The following is a 25,294-nucleotide window of genomic DNA, read 5'->3' on the forward strand; positions in this document are numbered from 1 at the left end:
GATGAGAGTGAAAACAGCAAACATTTTAGTATTGGGCATCGAGTTTGGACTTCGTGGATCCGCTGGAAGGGTCGCAGAGACCCTCAGAAGTCACCAGACCGCATTCTGAGAACCACTGTACCAGATTCTGTTCCAGGTGGAAGCTGGGGTAACAGCAACAGGTAAACTATCCCCTCCGCCGGGAGATGAGGTATTTACGCAGGGGTCACTGCGATCAGCTCTGAAGGGAGAAAGAACAGAGCTCTGGGAGCGGGTAGGGCACAACACCCACCCTCGTCTGCCGGGCCGGGTGGGCTGCTTCGGGAGCGTGACCTCGACACCGCCGCCGCAGAGCAGGAGTCGGCCGGGGTGTGGGGGTGGGGAGGGCTTCGCGACCACTTCCCACCCTTTCCTGACTGCGTCCCCAATTCCCGGAGAACAGGGGCGGTTAGGAAGCGGCAGTGGTTGCGACACCCCTGCGTGAGGAAGCCGCAAGACTGCGCGCTCTCCTTCGGCAGCGCCCCCAGCTCCTTCAGGGCCGGGGCCGTGTGTGGCGCCGAGGGCCGCCCTCGGGCTGTGGGGGAGGAAGGTGGGCGGAGGGCCCGCAGTCCCGCAGCCTGGGAACGAGGCCTAATGGGGCCAGGAACGTGCGCCTCCAGATAGGGTCTCGCGCGGCGCGGAGGCGGCTAAAAGGAAAGGGAGACCCCGGAGTTGCCATCGAAACCGGACCATCAGGTCCCTCAATTCCTCCCTAGGAAGTCAACCTCCGCGCGCCAGCGGAGCTAGCCTCTTCCCTGCGCGGCCTCTCGCGCCCTCCGGCGGCCTCTCTTGAGAACGACACTGTCCTTGTCCACGCCGGACGCGAATAAAGATTTCTTCTTCAAACAAACAGGAAGTGTCTACGGAGGCCCGGCGGGCGGCTAGGCAGGGGCCGGGCATGAAGCCGGGCGGCGACCGGATCGCGGGCGGTGGCGGCGGCGGCGGCGATGAGCGACATAGTGGAGAAGACGCTGACGGCGCTGCCGGGACTCTTTTTGCAGAACCAGTCGGTTGGCGGGCCGGCGGGCGTCAAGGCGTCTTTCTCTTCGCGGCTGGGCGGCCTCGTCCGCGGCATCACCGCGCTAACTTCCAAGCACGTAAGTGCTCGCGGGACCGGGAGGTCAGGGGCGCCGGCGAAAAGGCCCTCGCGCTGGGAGGCCCGAGTCCGGCGGCGAGCCTCGGGGTCGGCCCTCCCGCGGGGTTCAGGGACTCCGTGTGTGTCTGTGCGTCCCCGCGTCTGTCTGGAAGCGTCACTTTCCTTCCCGGACTGACAGCTTGGAGGCCGAATTTCCACAGTTGGCCGTGACACTGAGTCATTATCGTCTGCGGCTGGTCTGTCTAATCTTTGAGTCTCTGTGTATTTCTGGGCGTTGAAGTGGAAAAGGACCCAAATGTACTCCATAGGTTGCTTCGAGGATTAGAGGAGCCATCGAGCGAGTGAAAATACCTAGTGCCGTGGAAGTGCCAGCATCGCTTACCTTCTACAAAGTTTCTGTACAGGTTCTCTCTCACCAGTTCTTTCACACACCGGAACAGAGCCTGCCGTCTGAACCTGTTGTTCAACGTCTTTGGGGAGCTTGAGGTTCTTAGGTTGTAACAACCTTGGGAGGGGGCAACAAAGAAAAAGAGTTAATTCTCCCCAGATAAAAAGTTTGTTGTCTCAGCCTCAGATGGGCTTTGAAAATGACTAGTTAGAATGGAAGGTATTAAGTTTCCACAAACTTTGGTAGTTGAACCAAGATTCAACAACCTATAAGATTATTTTGTTATGTCATAATTTGTTCAAAAGTTAATTTATGAAGGAGGTTATTATGCGTTAGGCATGGAGGAAAAAGAGTGAAACAAATTTTCTTTTCCCCAAGGAATTGGTCCTTCATCTTGGACTTAAGACAGGTATAAGCAATATACAATGACTTGTAAGTCCCCAGAGAGAAGGATTTTCTTCAAAGTGCCCTTGGAGTTTAATTAAAAGATTTTACTTATTTATTTGACAGAGAGAGATCACAAGTAGGCAGAGAGGCAGGGAGATAGAGAGAAGTGGAAGCAGGCTCCCTGCTAAGCAGACTCAATCCCAGGGGACTCAATCCCAGGGCCCTGGGATCATGACCCGAGCTGAAGGCAGAGGCTTTAACTCACTGAGCCACCCAGGCGCCCCTAAAACATTCTTTTTAAGTTGAAATAAGATGATGCTCTACTGGATGCTGTATTTCTCCTTCACAGTCAGAAATCGTTATTTATGGACATAATATTGTTTGTCTTAATATTTTGTCCTTTACTCATTTCTGTGAGATTCTGAGTGAAATTAAAAAAATATTTTTGGTCTTAAATTGTAGTTTGGAACTGTACATAGGGTATCTAAATGTGGCAGTACCTCAGGAGTAGTACTTGAGTAAGCTACCTGCTGGACATCTGCTGATTGAATGTGTAATTTAAAGATAATTTAAATGTGTAATTTAATGTGTAATTTAAAATGGGGCCAATATTCAAGTGTGCTAAGGAGATGAGATACAATGGAGGCAGCAGAAGTGATCACATTGATGTACTTGTGTATGTGAGAGAGAGAGATGGGAGTTGAAGGAAAGGATGTGAGGAATAGTGAGAAAAGAAGAGGGAAGAGTATAGCTTAAGGGGAAAAAGACCTATTTCTGTTTCTTCCCTCATATCCTATTTCTCTATTCTATGAAGACTTTTTACTTTACTTATTAAGATTTTTTTTTATTCTTAAGTTATCTCTATACCTATTGTGGGGCTCAAACTCAGAACCCCAAGATGAAGAGTTGGATGCTCCACTGACTGAGCCAGCCGGGGCACCCCAGGACTTTTTATTCTTAAAGGGAAGGTGTGAGACCCTTATCCTGGATGAGTACATGAAAAATTTCTTCTTTCTCTCTACCTTGAATTCAAAACAAAGGAAAACAAAACAAAACATTTTCTGCTAATCTGTCCTTGAGAGGACAGTAGTTAAGTGAAGGAAAAAGGAACGGTGGATTATTCTTTACAGGAATGATTGGGAGGGTTTGGAGAAATGCGTTTAGGCTAATCTTAAGCATGTAATTTTTATAACTGTCCTTTAAAATAACGTTTACTTTTTGTTGAAAGCATTATAAATTATATTTTTCCTTCTAAGAACTACTGCTGCAGTTTGAAAAGACCATTATTCGTGCATTTAATTACTTTCATTTTTTTAGGAGGAAGAGAAACTAATCCAGCAGGAACTGAGTAGTCTGAAAGCAACTGTTTCTGCTCCTACAACAACACTGGTGAGTTTGCATAGTCAGTGCCAGCACATTTAATATTTGAAATCAGGTCCACTATGGAGTCTGTAGTGGCATCTAATTGATCAGTTGCTAAAATCTAATTTATCATAGTCACAATTAGTTATGGATGGTAGCAGGTCAGACACAAGCTTAAGCTTTTTTGTTTTGTTTACAGGCATACAGTTGTTTATTTTAGCATTGTTAGTTAGCTTTTTATTATTTACTGGCTGCACTAGAGCAAGGCTTGCTTGATTGATGCCAATTCAGTGCCAGCATGATAATTACATAAATGTGGCAATACTCATGGGACCCCAGTGCTGATCTTATTGTTTTAGTGTTGTGTACTGGGAAAATGTTATGCTATATCATTTATTTAAAGTAATATTTTCAGTCCTGAATTGGTATATTACAGATTTCTCATTTTGCTCTTCTACATCTTAGAATATAGGTGAATGAGGTAGAAAATGGTTTTCTTGCTGTAAAACACTGTATTGCACAACAGTGAAATCAAGTTCCAGTTATTTTAGAACTTGAGCCATATAACTTGATTTCTCAAAAAGCCTTTTTAGCAGCTATTTAATGAGTAGCCTCTGTGCAGGCCACTGTCCCTACATAGTTTCATTAAGATCTAAGTTTTTTTTTTTCCTTTCAATTTTCATGTGGTTTCATATAATGAGATTTTGCCAAGCAACATTATTCAGCAAATATTTAGTGAGTATTCTCCCTCTTCTAATAAGAATATTAGGGTGAATATTTTGCATGAACACACGATCATGTACATGAATAACATTTTTATAGCTTAAGAGAATGTATATATTTCCTTTTATGATCATAGTAATATTTGGAAAAATGAACCTCAAAGCATAGTTAATCTGATATATTTATGTGTGTGTATATATGTATATGTATGTGTATAGATAGGTATATGTGTGTATATGTATGAAATCATTGTGTATTTATTCGTGATACTTGATAGAAATGTTAAGCAGAAATGGTTTCTTTCCTTTTACTTTGTTTGATTTCCATTTTTATTGACACACCTGGAGAAATAAAATAAATAGGTAGAACTTAGGGAGCCAGATTTTGGATGGTAGATTTTATAATAATTATGGCTATCCAGCTCCGGGCATGGTTTTTTTTTTTTTTTTGAATTAGAGAGAGAGCAAGCATGATGCGGGAGGGGTAGAGAGAGGAGAGAGGGAATTCCAAGCATGCTCCACCCTCAACATGGAGTCCCATGCAGGCTCCTTCCATGACCCTGAGGTCATGACCTGAGCCAATATTGTAAGTGGTATGCTTAACCAACTGAGCCACCCAGGTGCCTCTGGGCATGCTTTGTAGTCTGTCTCTGAGGTGGTTGGGTAGAGGTTCCATGAGAGTTTGTTAGAGAAATTGTAAAAAAAAAAAAATAATTCTGCAGTAGGGAATGGACTTTCTTCTCATAAACTAGGAGAATAAAAATGTATGCTATAGAAAGTTACAAAACTAGGGATGAAATTTAATGGATTAGATGAATACTTTCACTCCTAATTGATGTGGAAGCCTTTTAAGAGGAACTTCCAGTATCTTTTAAGCTTGTTTTTTTCCGTGTTTAGTAGTCTTAATATACTAATGAATTAATTGTTACTACTTTAAACATAAGTGACCTGAATTAAATCTTATTTTCCAAGGATTTTCCTATGGTTTCTTTTAAAACTCTTCACGTTTATGTATATAAATATATGTGTGTGTATATATATATGTATATAAATACATACATTTATAAATATGAATTAGTAAATATTATTATCCTTACTTAAAAATACTTATTATTTTCTAAGTATTTTGTATAATACACTAACCTAGCTAATTTTTATTTTTTTATTCTTTTATTTTTATTTTTTTTTTAAAGATTTTATTTATTTATTTGACAGAGATCAGAAGTAGACAGAGAGTCTGGCAGAGAGAGAGAGGAGGAAGCAGTCTCCCTGCAGAGCAGAGAGCATGATGCAGGGCTCGATCCCAGGACCCTGGGATCGTGACCTAAGCCGAAGGCAGAGGCTTTAACCCACTGAGCCACCCAGGCGCCCCATGACCTAGTTAATTTTTAGATATTAAAATGGGCTGTGGACTTATATTAAAGCATGTTTTATTTATATTTTAAATTTATGATTAAAATTTGCTATAAATGTTGAAAATGCAAATATTATTATACTAATAAAACAAATTATAGAATCTCCTAAAACAACTTATTAGCTTCTGTTAGAAATACTGAAAGACCCAGTTAAAAAATTAAATGTTGCGGGATGCCTGGGTGGCTCAGTTGGTTGGACGACTACCTTCAGCTCAGGTCATGATCCCGGAGTCCTGGGATCGAGTCCCGCATCAGGCTCCCAGCTCCACGGGGAGTCTGCTTCTCCCTCTGACCTTCTCCTCGCTCATGCTCTCTCTCACTGTCTCTCTCTCAAATAAATAAATAAAATCTTTAAAAAAAAAAAATTAAATGTTGGAATAGGTATAGCATTAATGATATCATGCCTTCTGTTCCTAATTACTGAGAGTTATTTAAAGAGAATGCCAGTAAAACAAACTATTGCATATTATGTACAGTAAAATAATTCTGAAGAAAGTCTGGGTGCAGTTTGGTTTTTAAATGTAAACATTTTCTTTACAGTAAAATAATTCTGAAGAAAGTCTGGGTATAGTCTGGTTTTTAAATGTAAACATTTTCTTTACAAATTATTACTAACTTATGGGAATTTTATAGATGTTTTCATTTAGCAAAGAATATTAAAATTATGTGCTCCAATCTAGAAGCCAAGTCATAATACCATGGGTGAAATTTTGCCTGAAGATCATGTGTCTCATATTATAACCACAGGGACACCTAGAATTAGGAAGAGCTATAGTTCGGGTGCCTGGATGGCTCAATCGGTTGAGTGTCCAACTTTTGTTTTTGGTTCAGTCATGATCTGGGGGTTGTGAGATCAAGCCTGGTGTCGGGCTCCGTGCTGAGTGTAGAGCCTGCTTAAGAGTCTCTTGCTCGCAGGGTGCCTAGGTGGCTCAGCGGTTAAGTGTCTGCCTTTGGCTCAGGTCATGATCTCAGGGTCCTGGGATTGAGCCCCGCATTGGGCTCTCTGCTCAGCAGGGAGCCTGCTCCCCATCTCTCTCTGCCTGCTTCTCTGCCTGCTTGTGATCTCTCTCTCTGTCAAATAAATAAATAAATAAATAATCCTTAAAAAATTATTTTAAAAAAAAAAGAGTCTCTTGCTCCTTCTCCCTCTGCCACTCATCCTGCTTGTGCACGTGTGTGCTCTCTCAAATAAATAAATAAGTCTTAAAAATAAAAAAAGAAATAGCTATGGTTGATTCATTTTATAATGTTGCCACTAACAAAATGTTAAAATAATTTTACTTAAACTGTTAGTAAGCTAAGTTTTGGAGCAACCTCTATTTATAAAGTTTGACTTCAGATTATGAATTTATAATATGTATATTTTATTTCTTCAGTGCCAGGATTAAGAGATCTCCCTGTGAAATGCAACATAATTTAAGACTTAATATCAAAGTATTCTATTTATTTATTCAGTTACTGGATATTTTGTTTTGCAGAAAATGATGAAGGAATGTATGGTGAGACTTATATATTGTGAAATGCTTGGATATGATGCTTCCTTTGGCTACATACATGCAATCAAGTTGGCACAACAAGGAAACCTTTTAGAAAAAAGAGTAGGTATGTATGTGTGTAAGGTTTTTGTACTTAATGTTGCACTTAAAGTGCCAGGAACTAGGTAAAATCAGTGATGGTGAGTATATAGGGTGTTTTTAGAAAACTGCCTTGTAATTTCCAAAGCTTTAAAAGAGAACACTTCGGGACGCCTGAGTGGCTCAGTTGGTTAAAAGAGAACACTTCAAAAACTCAAATCTGTAAGTGAAATTACTCTTACTGATCCATAGCATTATGGGGTTATGGAGATTAAAAATTACCTATTTTTGTGATTGTTGGATGACTGTCTGTATTTGTCAAAACTCATTAAGGCATACACTTAAAAATGAGTGCATTTTCTTGTGTGTAAATTATATCTCAGCAAAGCTGATTTTAAATTCTGCCTGACCTCATCAATTCAATGATCAGAAAAGTTTCCTTATAGAATAAAAACTGAAATTGACTTGAATAATTTAAAATATACTCTTCTTAGTTTCATAAATGTTAGCTGTGAGGATTAGAGGTATCTCTTAAAAAGTTTTGTCTTCTTAATATTAGGGCTATTAGGAGATATCCTTTTAAATAAGGGCTTAAATCTTTTGCTCATGTAGGTTTAGCTGTGTATCAGAATCCAAGAAGGAAACACGTGAGAGTATTATAGGAGTACAACATGTTCTTTATTCAAAACAGTTGATAATGTCATGTTTTCAAGGACCAGCATTCTTCACAAATTATATTCACCTCTGTCAGATGATGGGGTGGAGGAGAGAGATATTTTGGGGAAGATTTTAAGACCAGGTGCACCCAGTATTCTATTTATTGAAACTCACTCCACTCTTTGAGATTTGTTGTATCCTTCCCTCCAAGGGGAATGTCTTCTGGCATGCTGTCTGTCCCTCATTGTACTCCAAATCAAGTTTTACTCATTTGTGATTACCTGGATGGCTTTTACCATCTGTTATCTTATGATGTTGCCTTTTCATATATTAATGTTTTATTAATGTTTTTAGCTCTCTAACTAATTCTAAGATCCCTAAAGGCAGGGAAAATTTGAAAACAATAGGCAGTCAATATGAAATGGTTGGTGCTGTGATTTTGTATAGCTGTTGCTATGTTGTGCTTCTTAGACGGTCATATAATTTTTTTCATTTTCTACTTAATTTTATTTTAAAAATTGTTCAAAAGTTAGGTCCTTATAAAAAGGTATAATCAAAGAAGTCTGACTTTTATCTCTGACCTCTCTTACCCAGTTTGTTCCTTAACTCCTATAGGTAACATTTTCATTAGTTTCTGATTAATCTTTCCATTGTTTTTTTTTGTAAAACAAGCAAATGCACCGGTATACTCAAACACTCTCTCTTATGCAAAAGATAACATGGCTATCTAGATTATTCTACACCTTGTTTTGAAATCTTCATACTTCTATACAGTTGTATCATTTTCATTGGATGGATGGATAGGCTATAGTTTTTTCCATCAGGTCTCTGTTGGTAGACATATGGGTTATTTTTTATTTTTTGCTCTTGTAAATAATGTTGCAGTGAATAAGCTTGTACAGGTGTTATGCATAATTATGAAAACTTATTTTAACAGAGACCTCAGAGTCATTTTTATTGAGGTTTATGGTCTTAGGGAAATATTTTATTGCCATGTGGAAAGACATTTATCTATAGGTATTGACATTTTTTATGTGTGCTAATGAGTAGAAATTTTTTTTAAAGATAACTTTATTTATTTATTTAAAAGTTTTTATTTATTTATTTGAGAGAGACAGTGAGAGCGAGCATGAGAGGGAGAATGTTAGAGGGAGAAGCAGACTCCCTGTGGAGCTGGGAGCACAATGTGAGTCTCAATCCTGGATCATGACCTAAGCTGAAGGCATTGCTTAACCAACTGAGCCACCCAGGCACCCCTAAGATAGCATTTAAACCTTTTATATGTCTTCACTCTGGTGCTATTGCCTCTTCAGCTTTCCTGAGATGTATAAGACTAATTTTGTTGCTTTCTCTGATGGAGACACCTTCTTATTTTTTTTTAGAAATATAATTGAATAAAATACATTTTGGTACATTAAATCAGACATGATGTTAGGTGCTTTATCTTGGGAGATAGGACAAAACTGAGGCTTAGAAAGGTTAAGTCACTTGTCTAAGGTCATACAGCTAATAAAGGGTGGATCCTGAATGTAAACCCAAGTATGTATGAGTCAAAGCTTATATTCTTATTCTATGTTACACTTTTATATCAAACATATTCCTTAATCATAGTCATTATTCTTTTCTTCTGGAAACTTTTCATCTTTTGAGTCACAAATATTCTCTCCCCTATTTCCTGAGAGTCAAAATAGTTAAGGATATTCTTTGTAACAGATAAAATTAAGGTTTTCTTGAGATGGTCTTTGAATTTGTTCATCTTCTCATACCCTGATATTGGTGACTTGAGTGTGGGTGATATCTTGGCTGATCACATGAGTTCTCAGAATTCTGTAAGACCTAATCTCTTTAAATGCTCCCTAATGTTTTTCTCATCTCTTTTTTGCCCCTGGTTATAGTCTTTTTTCTTTGTCATGGTGCTACTTCTTGGTTGTGAGAATAGGTGGTTTCTAACAGCTTTCCCATGATTCCCAGCAGACACACACACAGTGTGTGGATAATGGTGAGGACAGTTAGACTCCCTAATGAGAGGACTGAAAGAATTGAGAAGAATGGAAAACAGTGAGGATGGAAGTCAGGGAATAGGACCTCAGTGTAAACTGTGTGGAGAGACAGGACAGCATAGGGATTAAAACATAAGTTAACTCCTACTGACTGGGTTTGAGTGCTGGCTCCACCATGTACTAGCCATAGACTTTGTGCAGTTACCCTTTATGGGCCTCATATTCTTTTGGGGGATAATAAGACTTCATAGAGTGGTAAGGATTGAATGAGGTGAGGCTTGTAATGTACTGATCCATAGTAACTGTCTAACAAATATTTATCAGTATGAAGGGTGACAAGAAAGTGACATGGAGTATCTAGAGTCCATGTACATGCATCTGTCATAGTATTAATTTATGTCCTCAATCGTAAGATGTCCTTTTTAATATTGAAATAAAAATGCTTACTTAAATCAATGATTCCATTTAATGTGCTAGACAGTGTTTCCTCTACAACTGTTATTCCTTCAATAGTGTATCTTCATATTGAGAAAATAAGGTATTGTTTATGGCTTAATTTATGATTTACATCATATGCAATGGTAGGGGGTGGCTCATTCAATAATAACAAATTGCCAGTAACTCCCTAGTAACTACAGTAGCTTTTAGTTTTTCAACAGTTGTATGTTTGATTACAAGATAGAAAATGTTTTGACTGATTGTGTAGAGATATGCACAGAAGATAGAAGATGTATTTCTTACGTCATTTATAGGACTTCAAGTTAGTACAGAGAACCTCTTTTCTGTTTCAGGTATATCCTGTGATACTTAATTATGAAAGATTTCAGGATGAACAACATCTGAAATCTTCCTTAAGTTTTTGAACCTCATATTTTGCAATCTGTCTTTATAGTTAACCTGAAGCTGTTATCTTTGACACTTAAATTTTTAAATATATTATTGCTTTGTTTAATTTCTTGAGAAAAGTTCATTTTTATTAGGTAATAATGAGACTTTCCCCCTCCAATTTTATAGGTTATTTGGCTGTTTCTTTATTCCTACATGAAAATCATGAACTGCTGCTTCTCCTTGTGAATACAGTTGTAAAGGTACTATATTATATGTTGGTAAATATGAAGTCTGATATTAGTCTTCCAGGTATCTGACATTTTACCTCAATCATACTGAATTAGATATTTTTAGAAGAAGCCAGGCTTACAGAATGGGCTTAGAAAGATCTTTATTTTAAAAAATTAATTATTAATTTATTTTTAAACGATTTTATTTATTTATTTGACAGACAGAGTTCCCAAGTAGGCAGAGAGGCAGGCAGAGAGAGAGGGGGAAGCAGGCTCCCTGCTGAGCAGAGAGCCTGATGCAGGGCTCAGTCCCAGGACCCTGAGATCATGACCTGAGTCCAAGGCAGGCACTTTAACCCACTGAGCCACCTAGGCACCCCTAGAAAGATCTTTTAGATCAGTTTCTGAGTTTGTAAAATGAGGCTAATAATAGACCTTAACCCAGTTGTAGGGGTTAAGTGAAACATTCTCCTACTGCTGTTATGGTTTCATTTGAAAGCAAATCTCTAGACTTTTATTGTTTTTATTTTTATTTTTTTAAAGACTTTATTTATTTATTAGACAGAGATCACAAGTAGGCAGACAGGCAGGCAGAGAGAGAGAGTGGAGGAAGCAGGCTCCTGGCTGAGCAGAGAGCCCAATGCAGGGCTCGATCCCAGGACCCTGATATCATGATCTGAGCCGAAGGCAGAGGCTTAACCCACTGAGCCACCTAGGCGCCCCGCAAATCTCTAGACTTTTAGTCAGATGCATGTTTCTGGCTGTTGTCTTTTTCTCTAGGATCTGTTCTGAATGTACAAATTAATTATAAAGTTAGTAGAAAACTATATACATGTAGGACCATTGCAATGTTGAACTCACTAACCCTAAATTTCAAGATTTGCACTGAATGTTTTGTTTGCTTAATCATTACATCAGGACTTGCAGAGCACTAACCTGGTAGAAGTATGTATGGCTCTTACTATCGTCAGCCAGATTTTCCCTCGAGAAATGATTCCAGCTGTTCTTCCATTAATTGAAGATAAACTTCAGCATTCTAAGTAAGTAAATTATTTGGGGGTACCTCTCTATACTATATATTTCAAAACAAAAATTTATACTAAAAATTTTATTATAACTTAATGCTGTCAGGGTGGAAGATATCCTTTGATTGCCAGATATAATGCAAAAATCCCTAATAGCATTGTCCTTCATTTTATGTGGGTTCGAGAAAATGCCAGGTAGCTTTCTAAATTTAAACTGAGAGGCAGTGAGGTTTAGTGTCAGGAATCCATGGCTTTTCTCCCAGTTCTACCACTAACCAGCAGTGGTCCTCTTTTTCCTTTGGCTATATGGGGTTGGTTGAAGCATGTTAGTTTTCACAGAGTTGTTTTGAGGATAAAGTGACATAATGGAAAAAATCTGGTAGTGGTTCAAGAGCTATGAATGCAGACCTTCAGTGTGTTGAGGTTGCTTTCATAGCAAAATTGTAGTGTTCAAATTCTATTTTATAGCAGAATGTATCCAGATAAACCTTAACTTACAGTATTTTGCTAATCCTATCTTATAAGATTCCTTAACTCTCCTTATCAGTTTGACTTACTTTTTCACAAGTTATTATTTTTTTTAAAGATTTTATTTATTTATCTAAGAGAGAGTGAGAGTGAGAGCAAGAGAGCACAAGCAGGGAGAGGGAAAAGCAGGCTGTCTGATGAGCAGGGAGCCTGATGTGGGACTCGATCCTGGGACTCCAGGATCATGACCTGAGCCGCAGGCAGATGCTTAACTGACTGAACCACCCAGGCGCCCCTTTTTGTTTTGTTATTTCATTTTTGTTCTGTTCTTGACGAAGTTCCGTAACTTTATAACCTTTAGAGCTAGGAAAAAGTTTGCAATCACTTTTTCCTTTTTTTTTTTTTTTTGGTGATTACAATATTTTAGTTATACGTACATTCTTAATATTTTTTGTTAATGTTTTATTTATGTCACATGTGTGTTCAGAACAAATGGTGGCTATAGACAATTAATTACTGGAAATAAAATACAGTTTTTCTTAGATAATTACTGGTTGATCTGATCATAGCAGAGCATTATTTTTATGTAAATTTCTCTTATCCCCACTGTTTTGTGATAATTAAATACTTAGCCTTTGTGTGAAATCCTTCTGAGAACTGAATTTTTCCTTATTGCTCCTCATGTACTCTAATTTCAAATCCTGGCCTCTCCTGTTTTTCACCAGTTAGACTTTTTGAAACTCTGCTTCTGCCATTACGGCCATACCTAACTCCATGCAGAAGAACATGGGTCAGAGCTATAGGTAGGCCAGTGGATGTCACAAAGATGATGGTTGGCCTTGACTTTTGATTTCACCATGCCAGACCTATGGCCTCAATCCAGGTCTCCTGATGTCTTTTTTTTTTTTTTTTTTTTTTTTTTTTTTTTTTTTTTTTTTTTTTTTTTTTTTTTTTTTTTTTTTTTTTTTTTTTATAAACATATATTTTTTTTATCCCCTTGAATCACCAGGTTTTTGCACTCACCAAATCACATACCCTCCCCAATGTCCATAATCCCACCCCCTTCTCCCAAACCCCCTCCCCCCAGCAACCCTCAGTTTGTTGTGAGATTAAGAGTCACTTATGGTTTGTCTCCCTCCCAATCCCATCTTGTTTCATTTATTCTTCTACCCACTTAAGCCTCCATGTTGCATCACCACTTCCTCATATCAGGGAGATCATATTCCTGATGTCTTTTGTTGGTACCACCACAAAGGGCCAGGCCTGCAGATTCCTGAGCCTGTTGAGTGTTTACATTTCATCATCTCGTTTACCTATTCTTTCTCAGAACTGATATTTGTTAACCCTTAATAGCAATACATATACTGAGATGTAGTTTATAGGCACCATAGTATTAATAATATTGAGGGCAAATCTGTTGTTAATCTGCTTTTGCTTTCTCTGGAAAAAGAATTTTCCGCCCTGGCATAGTTTGCCTAGGAAGGTAGTGAGTTGCTTGTTAATGGAAATTAAAAGAAGCTAAATTTGACATTTGTTAGGAATATTCTAAAAGGTATTTTTGAGTGGAACATATTGGATTGCATTGAATAATCTCAATTTTGAGATTCTATGATTTTTAGGTAACAGAAATACTTATTAAGGAATCCTAAAAGTAAATACTTCACTTTTGTGACACTTGCTGCTGTTATGAGCACTGCCAGCATAGCCTGCAAATATGCTATATATATATATTTAAAGATTTTATTTATTTATTTATTTGACAGAGAGAAATCACAGTAGACAGAGAGGCAGGCAGAGAGAGAGAGAGAGGGAAGCAGGCTCCCCGCTGAGCAGAGACCCGGATACGGGACTTGATCCCAGGACCCTGAGATCATGACCTGAGCTGAAGGCAGAGGCTTAACCCACTGAGCCACCCAGGTGCCCCACAAATATGCTATATTTAGAAGGAGGCATGAGTGAGAATAACAAGGGATATACTTCCTTGGAAATTACAATAGAACATAGGATAGCAACTTCTCATTTTGCTTCTTGTGTGCTAGACATTATCTGTTAAAAATTAAGTGTAGGATTAGTGTGTACTTTCCTTTTCATTTTTTTTTAAGGTTTTACTTGAGAAAGAGAGTGTAAGGAAGAGCAGGAAGAGGGTGGGAGGGATAGGCTCCCACTGAGCAGGGAGCCCAATGTGGGGCTTCATTCCAGGACCCCAAGATCATGACCTAAGCTGAAGGCAGACACTCAACCCACTGAGACACCCAGGTGTTCCTACTTTCCTCTTCATTGTAATGACATTTTTGAAACATGAGTTGGGCAAGGGGAAGAGTAACATCTTTTAATGTGAGTCTCCCTTTCTATTGCCCTGCCTCCCTACAGTATTTGGAATATGCTTGCCCATGGTACAAAAAAAGAAATAATAGAAGGTAAAATATTAATGAGATTTCCAATATTAATAAAAAGACTGTTTATTAGTAGACAGAACTACCTTTATAAGTTAGAATTGTTGATTCTTTCCTAATTTCTAGAGAGAGGGCTTTCAAAAAATGGAATTAGGGAATTAAAGAGTTTATTCATATTGGGGAGGATATGAGATATGGTGAGTGCTGTGAAATGTATAAGCCTGATGATTCACAGACCTGTACCCCTGGGGCAAATAATACATTATATGTTAATGAAAAAAAGTTTGTTTATTTTCCTTGTTTGTTCTGGTTTCAAAAATAATAAATGCATGCTTGTTACCAAAAATTATGTAACTACAGAAATGTATAACATGGGTGTTTAGTCTCTTGAGCTCTTACCTCCTGGAGATAACCACTTTTTATAGTTTAGTGGATTAGAATAAAGAAATGAACAAAAATGAGTAATTCTTTCTTTTTAGATTAAGGTAATAACTGCTATCTTGGAATCATTTCATCTACAATCTTTTCCAACTAAATGCCTGACAATTCAGATGGTTTGTTTAGATTTTATTTTTTATCTTTAGGGAGATTATACGAAGAAAAGCTGTTCTGGCATTATATAAATTCTATCTCATTGCTCCTAATCAAGTACAGCATATTCACATTAAGTTTCGGAAAGCACTTTGTGACAGAGATGTTGGAGTCATGGCTGCTTCTTTGCACATATACTTTAGGATGATTAAGGTAAGTTGGAAATTTTAGGAGATACTGAGCAGTTGCTATTAGAAAAAGGTAGTTATAAAAAAATGTTAATTATGGAATTAAATGGAAACTCAGATTTTTCAGTAAAATGCTGAATTAACATTTCAGGTTTTTATTACTGACTCTTTAATAGTAATTTTTGCAAGTTGTTTGATAGCATGAGTTGTAGGCACATTACAGAGTTAGTCTCTTTTTTAAATGACTAAGTTTTTTAAGTTACTAAAGACACATGGAAAAATGGTAGCTATAGGAAGTGATTGAAATATCCATATTTGTTGTTTTTCAAGCAGTGACTTTCTTTTAAATTAAATAACTTATATATCAGAGAGAGAGAGAGAGAGAGCACGAGCAGGGGGAGGGCCAGAGGGAGAAGGAGAAGTAGACTCCTTGCTGGGCGCGGAGCCCTACTTGGGGCCTGGTGTGTGGGGCCAGATTCTTGGACTCCTAGATTGTGACCTGAACTGAAGTCAGACATTTAACCAACTGAGCCACCCAGGTGCCCGAAGCAGTGACTTTCTTTCATACAACTTCATGAGAAGTCTAATGACCTTCTAGAAATAAGGAGAGCCAGTGCAAGGTATATAGACTACAGTGTTGACTCCTTACAGATGTGTCAGATGTTAAAGGAATGTTGAATGGTATGGTAAACTTTTCTAAATGGTGATATAGATTTATACTAATTCAGCCCCAGTCGATTGCCTGAAAACCTTTGTATGTTTTATGTATATGTGAGAGACTTGATGACTATTATAAAACAAAATGGCATATTTATTGAATTCAGTTTACAATGACAGAATTGAAGATTGTGTTCATTTTTATGCATTGTGCTCCAAAATATATTGGTATAAAATAGATATTTGATGTTAAATCTTATTTTCCTCTAATGTTTACTAAACTTTGAAAGAGCTATTATTTCCCTTCCAAAAAGGTATCCTTGATAATGAAATTAAAAACTACAATGAAGAATCTGATGTTTACTTTGAGGAATGTGTATGTAATTTCCCCAGTTCAAGAGATTAGTCAGATAGATAATCAAAGCACACTCATTCAGAAACACAGGTATGTTTAAATACTGTAGGATTAATTAATTTTTAAAAGGCAGATGCACTGATTCTGGGAGGTTTGAATGTTTGAGTAGACTTGACTGCTATGAGCTCTTCCACCCAGAACACAGATCGTTTACATGAGAAGTCTTTTGCAAACAAAGTTCAGAGACTGCAAACAGGCCTTGATCTTCATCAAAAGTAGAAATAATGCCCCTTATCAGTGTACCTTTCATTCCCCTTTTTGATTTAATTGCTGATATTGGTTAGTAAAATTTCTATATAAGATATAATTATAAGAAATTATGAAATGTGATTAAGACTCTGTGTGGGTACAGGTAGCTATTGGTGGAAGTTTTTTGGGGAATGATTCAGCTTTGGATCAGGTAGCTAGAGCAGTTTCATCAAGGAGGAAATCTAATTAGATTGGAGTACTGTTTCATTAAATGTGCACCTGAAATTTCTAAGTGAACATATAGATATAATCTAAGTTAGATTCTGTATGGCATTTCAACCAGGTCTATTTTATATTTGTTAAGACATTAACAGAAGATTTTTTGTTTCGTTTTTTGGATATAGGAGAATTCATCTGGATATAAAGACTTGACGGGGAGTTTTGTAACAATACTGAAGCAAGTAGTTGGAGGAAAGCTCCCAGTAGATTTCAATTACCACAGTGTGCCAGCACCATGGTTACAAATCCAGCTTTTGCGAATACTAGGACTTCTAGGAAAAGATGATCAAAGGTAAACTGTTCTAAGTAAACTTGATACCTTGATAGCCTTCATCTAGAAGTTTCATAAATCAGATTCTCCCAATGTTAAATAAACCGCCGTAGGAAGGATATAACAGGTTGCTAGGATAGGATAATCCTGGCTCTCTGCTTATCTAAATCCTGCTCATAGAGAAAGGGACCTCTGAGGCTCCATATCTTTCATGAAGTTTCTTAATCATTCTAGTTTAGGGATTGGGAAACTTTCTGGGCCAGAAAGTTTCAGACAATAGGGCCAGACAATAAATATTTTAAGCTTTGTGGGTGTATGTTGTCTCTTGCAGCCATTCAAGCCTGCTATTGTATAACTCAAAAGGACAATCCATAAATGAATGAACATTGCTGTGTTCCAAAAAAATTTATGGATGTTAAACCTGAATTTCATATAATCTTTATGTATTGTGAAATATTCTTTTGATCTTTCCCCCCCAATCATCTAAAAATGTGAAAACCGTACAAAAACAAACATCCAGCCAGGATAGGCCTGCAGACTTTAGTTTGCTGACTCTTGCTCTGGTTGGATGTGAGTGCTTCATTTTAATTCATTTGTCTAAGTTACTCTTTTTTTTTTTAATATAATTTTTATGGGTGTCTTTTCAATGATATATATTTTGCCATAGTTTTCAAACTTACAGAAAAGTTCCAAGAACAGTACAAGAAGCTTCCTTAAACCCTTTTCCTAGAGACATCAATTATTTGCATTTGTGTTATTATTCTTTATCACTCTCTATATATTTGTGTGTGTGCCACATATTTTAAAATTTTTTTCCTGAACTGTTCAAGAGCAAGCCCAACTAAATTTTAGTTCCCTTGAGAGCAAGGACCATGGCTTGAGTCCTTAATGTGTTTCTCTCTTAAGAAAATATTTGCAAAAATAATTTTGCTAATCGGTGTTTTGACTTTATGAGAAATGGTTCTTCTCTGTGCATTTGGGTACCTTCTAATTCTTTAGCCTGTCTTTAGGAAGGGATTGTCTTCTAGGCTCTTGCTCCTCCTAGTGCCTTGTCAGTGTCATGTCAGTTTGCATTTCCCTGGAGCTCCTAATGAGAGCCAATTGGACTGTATCACTCCTGGTATTGCTATGTTACTTTTTCTGTGTTTCTGAATCTCAATTCCTGATGAAACCTAAGTGAAAAAACTGGAGGTGATGGGAGTAGATATGCACATTACAAATGTTTGTCCTAATTTTATTTTATATAATCCAGCATCTCCTGTTGTGTGGCTCTAGTTGGAGTTCACTGGAATTCTGTTTTAAAATCATGAATTTCATGGTAATGCAACTAGACCTTACTGGTCTAAAAAGATCCAGTGACTTTGGAGGCATTTAGTGAATTTACTAAATTCATTAACTCATTATTTTTCTTACTTCCTTTATGGATGAATTTAGGGATTATGTACAAAGTTACAAAGCTTATGTACAAAGAGAGTGCTTACCTCCAGAGAGCTCAGTTGAATAGAATTAGGCTCAGTGAAATGAATAAAGAGGGAAACTCTTATGATGTTGTGGAACATTAGAATATTTTCTCCTTTTTTGTCCCAACTCTGACATTTTCTGTTAACACAAATCTTGTATTTCTTAAACCATGCTTAGCTCAGTGTGGCAAGTAAAAATGTTATTTTATAACAGGATTCCAGTGTATTTAATTGAAAGAGCTAATTTACTGGAAAAGTCTTTTTATATTTATATTCTTTTGTCTGTTTGAATATTTTCTTGTATTTTATAGCATTCTTTGTCTTAGGGTATTAATGTTGCTTGATCATGTCTGCAGATGTTTCCACATTTTCATGTGGTTAATTATGACTCTTATGCCAGACATTGGCTTTTAAAATATAGAAGACTAGACTGTAATCTAGGTGTAGAATTACCAAATTTGGGGTGAGGGGGAGGGTTGTAATGTCTGCTTTGTGGTTACTGTCTAGAAAAAGTGCTTACACAATAAAATGAGGGATTTTAGAATATGGTTCTGGATTCCCACTGGGTAGTTACCCTTTAGTCAAGACAGAATAAAAGCACATGCACTTCAGATTAAATTTTATAACTGTATATTTGGAAAAAAGAAATTTTCTGAAAAAGGTGTAACATACATCACAAGTTATTTGTGTCGCCTCACATTATTTTGATCTCTTTGTTTGTTTTACAGTGTAGTTTCTCTGCAAGACTACTCTGTGTATTGTATGTGATGTAGTTTTTTTTCTGTTATTGCTTTTTGAATCTGAAACAGAAATGCCAGTTGAGAAGCCATAGTTTCACACTGACCTCTTGCAGAAGATTTTTCTAGGTTGGGAGGCAGAGTGCTCTACAAAGCACTGCATTTTCTTATAGTATCTACCTCAGCCCAGTTACTGTAACTGTAATCAGTAACCACAAAGATACAGGAATGATAGAAACCCTTTTCATAAGATGTGATCTCTTCATATTTAATGTAAATGAAAGTTGAAATTTTTTTTCCAGAGAACCTGGTGCTATTCAAAGAAAGACTACTGTTTGAATATTTTTTAAAGACTGTGTGGTTACCATCTGGAATAATCTGGATGTGTGACATTTTACAGTAGTAATTTGAAACAGGTAGCATATTTTACTATAAATAAAATTATAAAGATATTCAAACAGAAGCCTGATTATAGACTAGGTACAGGTAGAGGAAAGAGTTGATTGACTTTAGTTAGCTTTGATAAAGCAGGGAATTAAACTCATGAAAAAGAACAAATGGAATCTTAAAGAAGTGAAGTTCTATTAAGTTCATAAAATGAATTTCTTTCACTTCTTTTCTGTAGATCCTCAGTTTTAAAGAGAGAGAAGTTTGAAAAACTGTTTTATTGAGTTATAATACTATAATTCTACTGCAAATAAAATATCTTTTAAACAGGACAAGTGAATTAATGTATGATGTTCTTGATGAATCCTTACGAAGAGCCGAGTTAAATCACAATGTCACATATGGTAGGTAACATATGTAAATGCTACTCTAATGATTAACAGTGTTTTCCAGGAGTGTAACAAAATGTGTGTTAGAATACTATAAATTCCAAAAGAATTGTATATGTTAATTTTTAAAATGATTCTTTGGGTTATTATTTTTCAGTGCAAGCATTAGATAACTAACAAATAATTTGAAATTATGGCATTATTTAAAATGTTGACCTAAATTCATTATTAAAGTTATCTCTCTCTTTTCTAATTATTTCATTTTTTAAGAGAAATTGTTTTTATATTGAAAGTATTCACTAAACATCTAATTGACTATAAGCATAACCCAGTAGGTCTGTTCCATACTTAGGAAGACAGTTCTCAAATAAATCAGTCAACTGGTCATCAAATATTGCTTAAATTTCTGTTTTTTGTCAGGCCCTGTGCAAAGTGCTTAGAATACAGTTGTGAATAAAATAGTATTATCATTGACCTCACAGACCAGATGGAAAAGGACAGGTGATATAAATGTTACAAAGGAGAATTATAGGGTGCTGTAGCAGCCAGCTATAAGTGAGAGGAGGAACAGGAAGATTTTTCTGGAAAAATGATATTTAAGAAGTCAACTGAAGGAAGAGAAGGGTATAGACAAAGACGTATAACATATATACGTATATAATAATATTTATATATGTGTTGTATACAGTTTTATAAAGTAATCTAATAATACGAGATGAGCAATTTGGAGGTGGAGAACTTAGGAACGTAACCAAAAAACTTCCACTCTTAATAGCCAGAGGGAGGAACTTTAGTTCTTTATTGATTACTTTGAAAAAGCTCAGTAAAGAAATTGGGGTATTTGGAAGTATTCAGAAGCAAAATAAAACAGTTTGAATTTTGCATGCTCTGTAGAAGACCAGTAAAGAGACATTGAGAGAGTAACTCAAATGAGAAGTCATTTCTTAATCTAGTAAAATCTAGTAAAATACTGTGAAGTAGGGGCGGAAGACCATTACTTGTTCTTCAAGACAGTGGTAAACTGTGGATCTTTAAAGACAATGATTGTAGAAACGTAGGATTGACTAGGGGGCAGAAATTGCATTAGTTTAACTGTAAGAAAAGTGCTTGACAAGGATGGAGTAGGAATAAGGAGAAAGGATTGCAGTATAAGACTAGTACAGGGATGATAATGCACATAAGGAATTGAGATGGTAAATTTTGAAGGATAGATTTATGTTTTGCACATATAAATGGTAATTAAGGCAATAAAAGTGGTTTATTCATTTTTTCAACCAGCATTTATTGGAAGGCTTACAGAACAAAAACTTGATCCGTAAACCAGGTACAGATTGAGGAAAGAGTTGATTTATTTCTCCATGCTGAGTCTGGGAGATTAAAGGAAAAGGAGATAGATACAGTCCCTACTCTTAGGAGTGTATAGCATAATGATCAGTTGGTATTATCTAGGATCCTGCTATGTAATGAGAACAGTCAGGCCAGAGGTAAGGATGAACCTTGCTGGCACAGGTGGCTTGGCTAGGAACTGTCAGAAGCTCTAGAGAAGTGCCAGTCTTTGCAGGCAGCCAAGTTAAAATGTTTTGCTTGAGTTATAATTAGCATATAGGGTAAGAGTTTAAAAGGATCTACTTTTTTTTTCTTACAGAAAGCTTTTTGATTTTTTTTTTTTTTTGGTAATTGACATTTCAGCTTTAATTTTATTTTCTTAAATAGGTAATATATGCACATGGTTCAAAATTCAAAAGGTACACAAAGGTATACAGTGAACAGTAAGTGTTCTTTTGACCCTTACCACTCACCACCCAATTCCCCTTTTTGGATCTAGCCATTGTTACCCATTCCTTTGGTTTGGAGAATGCTGTATACCTGAGGGAATATTTTTTAATGTTCTCCACTAGGGCACCTTTCCTTTATTAAGTTTCTGGGACCAAAACCAACAGTTTGTTTCTTTGTAGGCTGTCAGTCCAGTGTTCATCTTACCATGGAAACCTTATGGTTTCTTTTATTTATTTCCTTTATTAATCTTTCCATTGTTAATCTCCCTCCCTTTTTGTATTGATATGGTTTATAACTTACAGTGATTTTATCAATGGTAGACTGTTCTTTAGTAGTGCTAACATAAAAATTTTTTTGCTTACGGATGTGAATTTTAAATTATGAACTTCATAAGAGAAGAAACTGTGTCTATCCCAGGATCTGGTACTAGATTAATCAATGAGTAATATATTTTATTGGATTAAAGGAAAAGAAGATTACTTTTTATCAGTTATCTGATTGAATTTTAGTCTTTATACTTTCTAAACCATATTTTTATGACAGTTCCGTTATTATAACTTACCTTACTGTTAAATTAAGATATAAGTCACATCAAAGACATTTATTGACTACTGTTATGTACCAGGCATTGTACAAAGTGATATAGAGCATATGAGGAAGTGTAAAATACAATCTTTGCCTTCAAGGAATTTACAATATAATGGAAGAAATAGCTTATTTATGAAAGCCTAATACCAGTATAAGGTAGAATGCTATGTGGTGGGGGGTGGTGCAGGGAATAACCAGAGGTGGTAGAGATCACTGTGGGCCTGAGAACACACATAAGGATTTATTGATGTAATGGGGCCCTGAAAGGTAGGTAGGATTCAGATAGCCAGAAGGGAGATTTAGGGGGTCTAGGCAGAGGGAACATGAGAGAGGGTGCAGAAGTGGGGATGTGCAAAACTGTTTAAGAGAATATTGACTTACCAGCAGCCTGCATGGACAGTTCATAGTGGGAGCAGTGGAAAGGCCATATTGCAGAGGTCCTCTCAGGGGAACCAGATGAGTTTGGACTTTCTACTGTATACATCCAGAGATACGGGAGTTTGGTAGGCAAGGTACTGATGAGAGTAACATTTTTAGTAAGCTATTCAGTAAATTGGGAGAATTCTATAAAATGGAGTACAAGGAACAGACCATCAAAAGTAGATAGACATGCATTTCCCTGTTTTTCCCAGTTAGTGTGTAATATTTGTAAATTTAACATATGACTCTGAAAGATGGAGAAATGAAGGTGGACTGGTTAGAGACCTTGGGATACAAGAAACAGTACCATAGTGAGTACCCTGGATTTTCTTTTTGCCTCATAGTCCCGAGACTGGGTACTGGAGAGCCAGCATCCTGGAAATTCTGACAGGCACAGACAAAAATGCCCCAAGAAAAAAGCCTGCTGTCTAGCCAAAGGAAAGATAAGAAAAAGGCAAAATAGCAAGATAGAAAACTTTTAGACAGTGGCCTTGCATTCCAGCCAAGCATCACAAAGAACAAATTGTGTTATGGCAGAAAAAACTAAGTGGGAAGCCAGGAATTCCACCACATCAGGTGTAACCAGCTTCCCAACCCTCCCCTGAACTTGTGGAGAAGTCTGAGAGAAGAGCCAGAATTTCATCTGTGCCAGGTGTTGCCAGGTGCAACCCTCCCTTGCATTGTCAGCGGAGATGATGTGGGGAGCCTGGATTTAGCATAGTTAGAAATAGGGGGTTAACGAAGTACCTGTCCTCTCTTTGCTGGGGTGGTGTTAGAAGAAGTCTGGTGGAGAGTTGTAGCCTTCATCACTGGTCAGGCATGCTCAGGCCACTGTCGGTGGTGGCCATGTACTTAGGAAGTAATGCTCCTTCCTTTCCCAGGCAAGATAGTATCAGCAGATGTTCCTGTCCCCCATCACCTTGTCCAGAACAAGGAACCCTTGCTTTTCCAAGTGTCAACTGAGAGGCAGAGTGGAGAACCTGGGCTTCCATCCCATTGGTGGTACCCACATCTCCCTGCCAGAGTGGGGTCAGTAGATAGAGACTTACTTCGTATGAAAGTAGAGTCTAGTCTGAAGGATATGGTATCAGTGGAACTTTGAATTTTTTGTGTAATCCAGCCCAAAATACCTATGATAAAATTAGAGTATCATAAATGTTAGAATGTTATTAATTTTTAACTTGGTAATCTTTACTTGATATTTGGTTTGGATCTGGGTTGCTCTGGAAGAGAAAACAAAACTTTGCATTGTGTTTTTATGTTTAGAAATCCTCAGAAGCACTTTTTTGAAACCACTGTAGAGGGGAACCAGGAGGGTGGCTGCTATTTCATTTTACGGACTTATACTCAGGTTTTTGTGGAGTTGTGGAATAGAGGAATTTAGCTCCAGTGGAAAAATAATCTAAAGGCCTGTTAAATTCTTTTTCAGCTCATTTATGCCTAAGTTGACTAATAAATGGAATTTTCTAACTATTAATTTTACCTGTACCAGCTTTCCAGAAGTTTTATAATCATCTAAATAAGTTTAGATTTTAGGTAAGTAATGAGAAGTTTTTGTAGTAACACAATCTTCTAGCAGCAGAGTTTTGAATGGCAGGAATCTGTAAAGGAAGCCATGTCAGTTACAATAGAAAATGGAGCATCATTATTTTTTTTCAAAGATTTTTATTTACTTATTTGAGAAAGAGCGAGAGTGCATGAGTGGAGAAAATAGGCTTTCTGCTGAGCAGGGAGCCTGATGCGGGACTAACTCCCAGGACCGAGGGATCATGACCTGACCTGAAGGCAGATGCTTAACCGACTAAGCCACCCAGGTGCACCAGCGAAGCATTATTATTATTATTATTATTTTTGCGAAGCATTATTTTTAAAAAAGATTTTATTTATTTATTTGACAGAGAGAGAGAGATCACAAAGGCAGAAAGGCAGGCAGAGAGAGGGGAGGCAGGCTCCCTACTGAGCAGAGAGCCTGATGCGGGGCTGAATCCCAGGACCCTGAGATCTTGACCCTAGCCAAAGGCAGAGGCTCAGCACACTGAGTCATCTAAGCACCCCCGCAAAGCATTTTTTTTAATCTTACTTAGGACTGGCTGGTTAGTTCAGGGTTTGGTAAACTTTTTCTTAAAAGGGTCAGATAATAAATATTTTAGGCTTTGTATGTAACATAGGTTTCTGTCATAAATTCTCCTTTTTTTGCTTTTTTCACAGCTTTAATTTTTAACATTTATTTTTATTTATTTATTTATTTATTAAGAAGATTTTATTTATTTATTTGACAGAGATCACAAGTAGGCAGAGAGGCAGGCAGAGAGAGAGAGAGGGAAGCAGGCTCCCTGCTGAGCAGGGAGCCCGATGCGGGACTCGATCCCAGGACCCTGAGATCATGACCTGAGCTGAAGGCAGTGGCTGGACCCACTGAGCCACCCAGGTGCCCTATTTTTATT

At 37.4% G+C, this 25,294-nt stretch overlaps 1 protein-coding gene across 2 annotated transcripts in view; it reads left to right on the top strand.

Moving 5' to 3' along the window:
- AP4E1 (adaptor related protein complex 4 subunit epsilon 1) overlaps window positions 1–25,294 on the top strand; it is a 61,243-nt gene continuing 35,949 nt past the window's right edge. The window contains exons 1-9 of one of the 2 annotated variants that reach the window (XR_006602838.1): window positions 1–161; window positions 872–1,115; window positions 3,207–3,278; window positions 6,867–6,990; window positions 10,634–10,707; window positions 11,596–11,717; window positions 15,148–15,307; window positions 16,948–17,114; window positions 20,008–20,081. Coding sequence is in view for 1 of the 2 variants with exons in the window: in XM_013057686.2 (XP_012913140.1) it covers window positions 966–1,115; window positions 3,207–3,278; window positions 6,867–6,990; window positions 10,634–10,707; window positions 11,596–11,717; window positions 15,148–15,307; window positions 16,948–17,114; window positions 20,008–20,081 (943 nt within the window). In the remaining variant the exon portion in view is untranslated. The remainder of the gene's footprint in view (window positions 162–871; window positions 1,116–3,206; window positions 3,279–6,866; window positions 6,991–10,633; window positions 10,708–11,595; window positions 11,718–15,147; window positions 15,308–16,947; window positions 17,115–20,007; window positions 20,082–25,294) is intronic. The other variant, XM_013057686.2, reaches the window with a different exon arrangement.

Source organism: Mustela putorius, unplaced genomic scaffold, assembly GCF_011764305.1.
Source record: "Mustela putorius furo isolate JIRA1106 unplaced genomic scaffold, ASM1176430v1.1 tig00003898_pilon_pilon_pilon, whole genome shotgun sequence".
NCBI classification, from domain to species: Eukaryota; Metazoa; Chordata; class Mammalia; order Carnivora; family Mustelidae; genus Mustela; species Mustela putorius.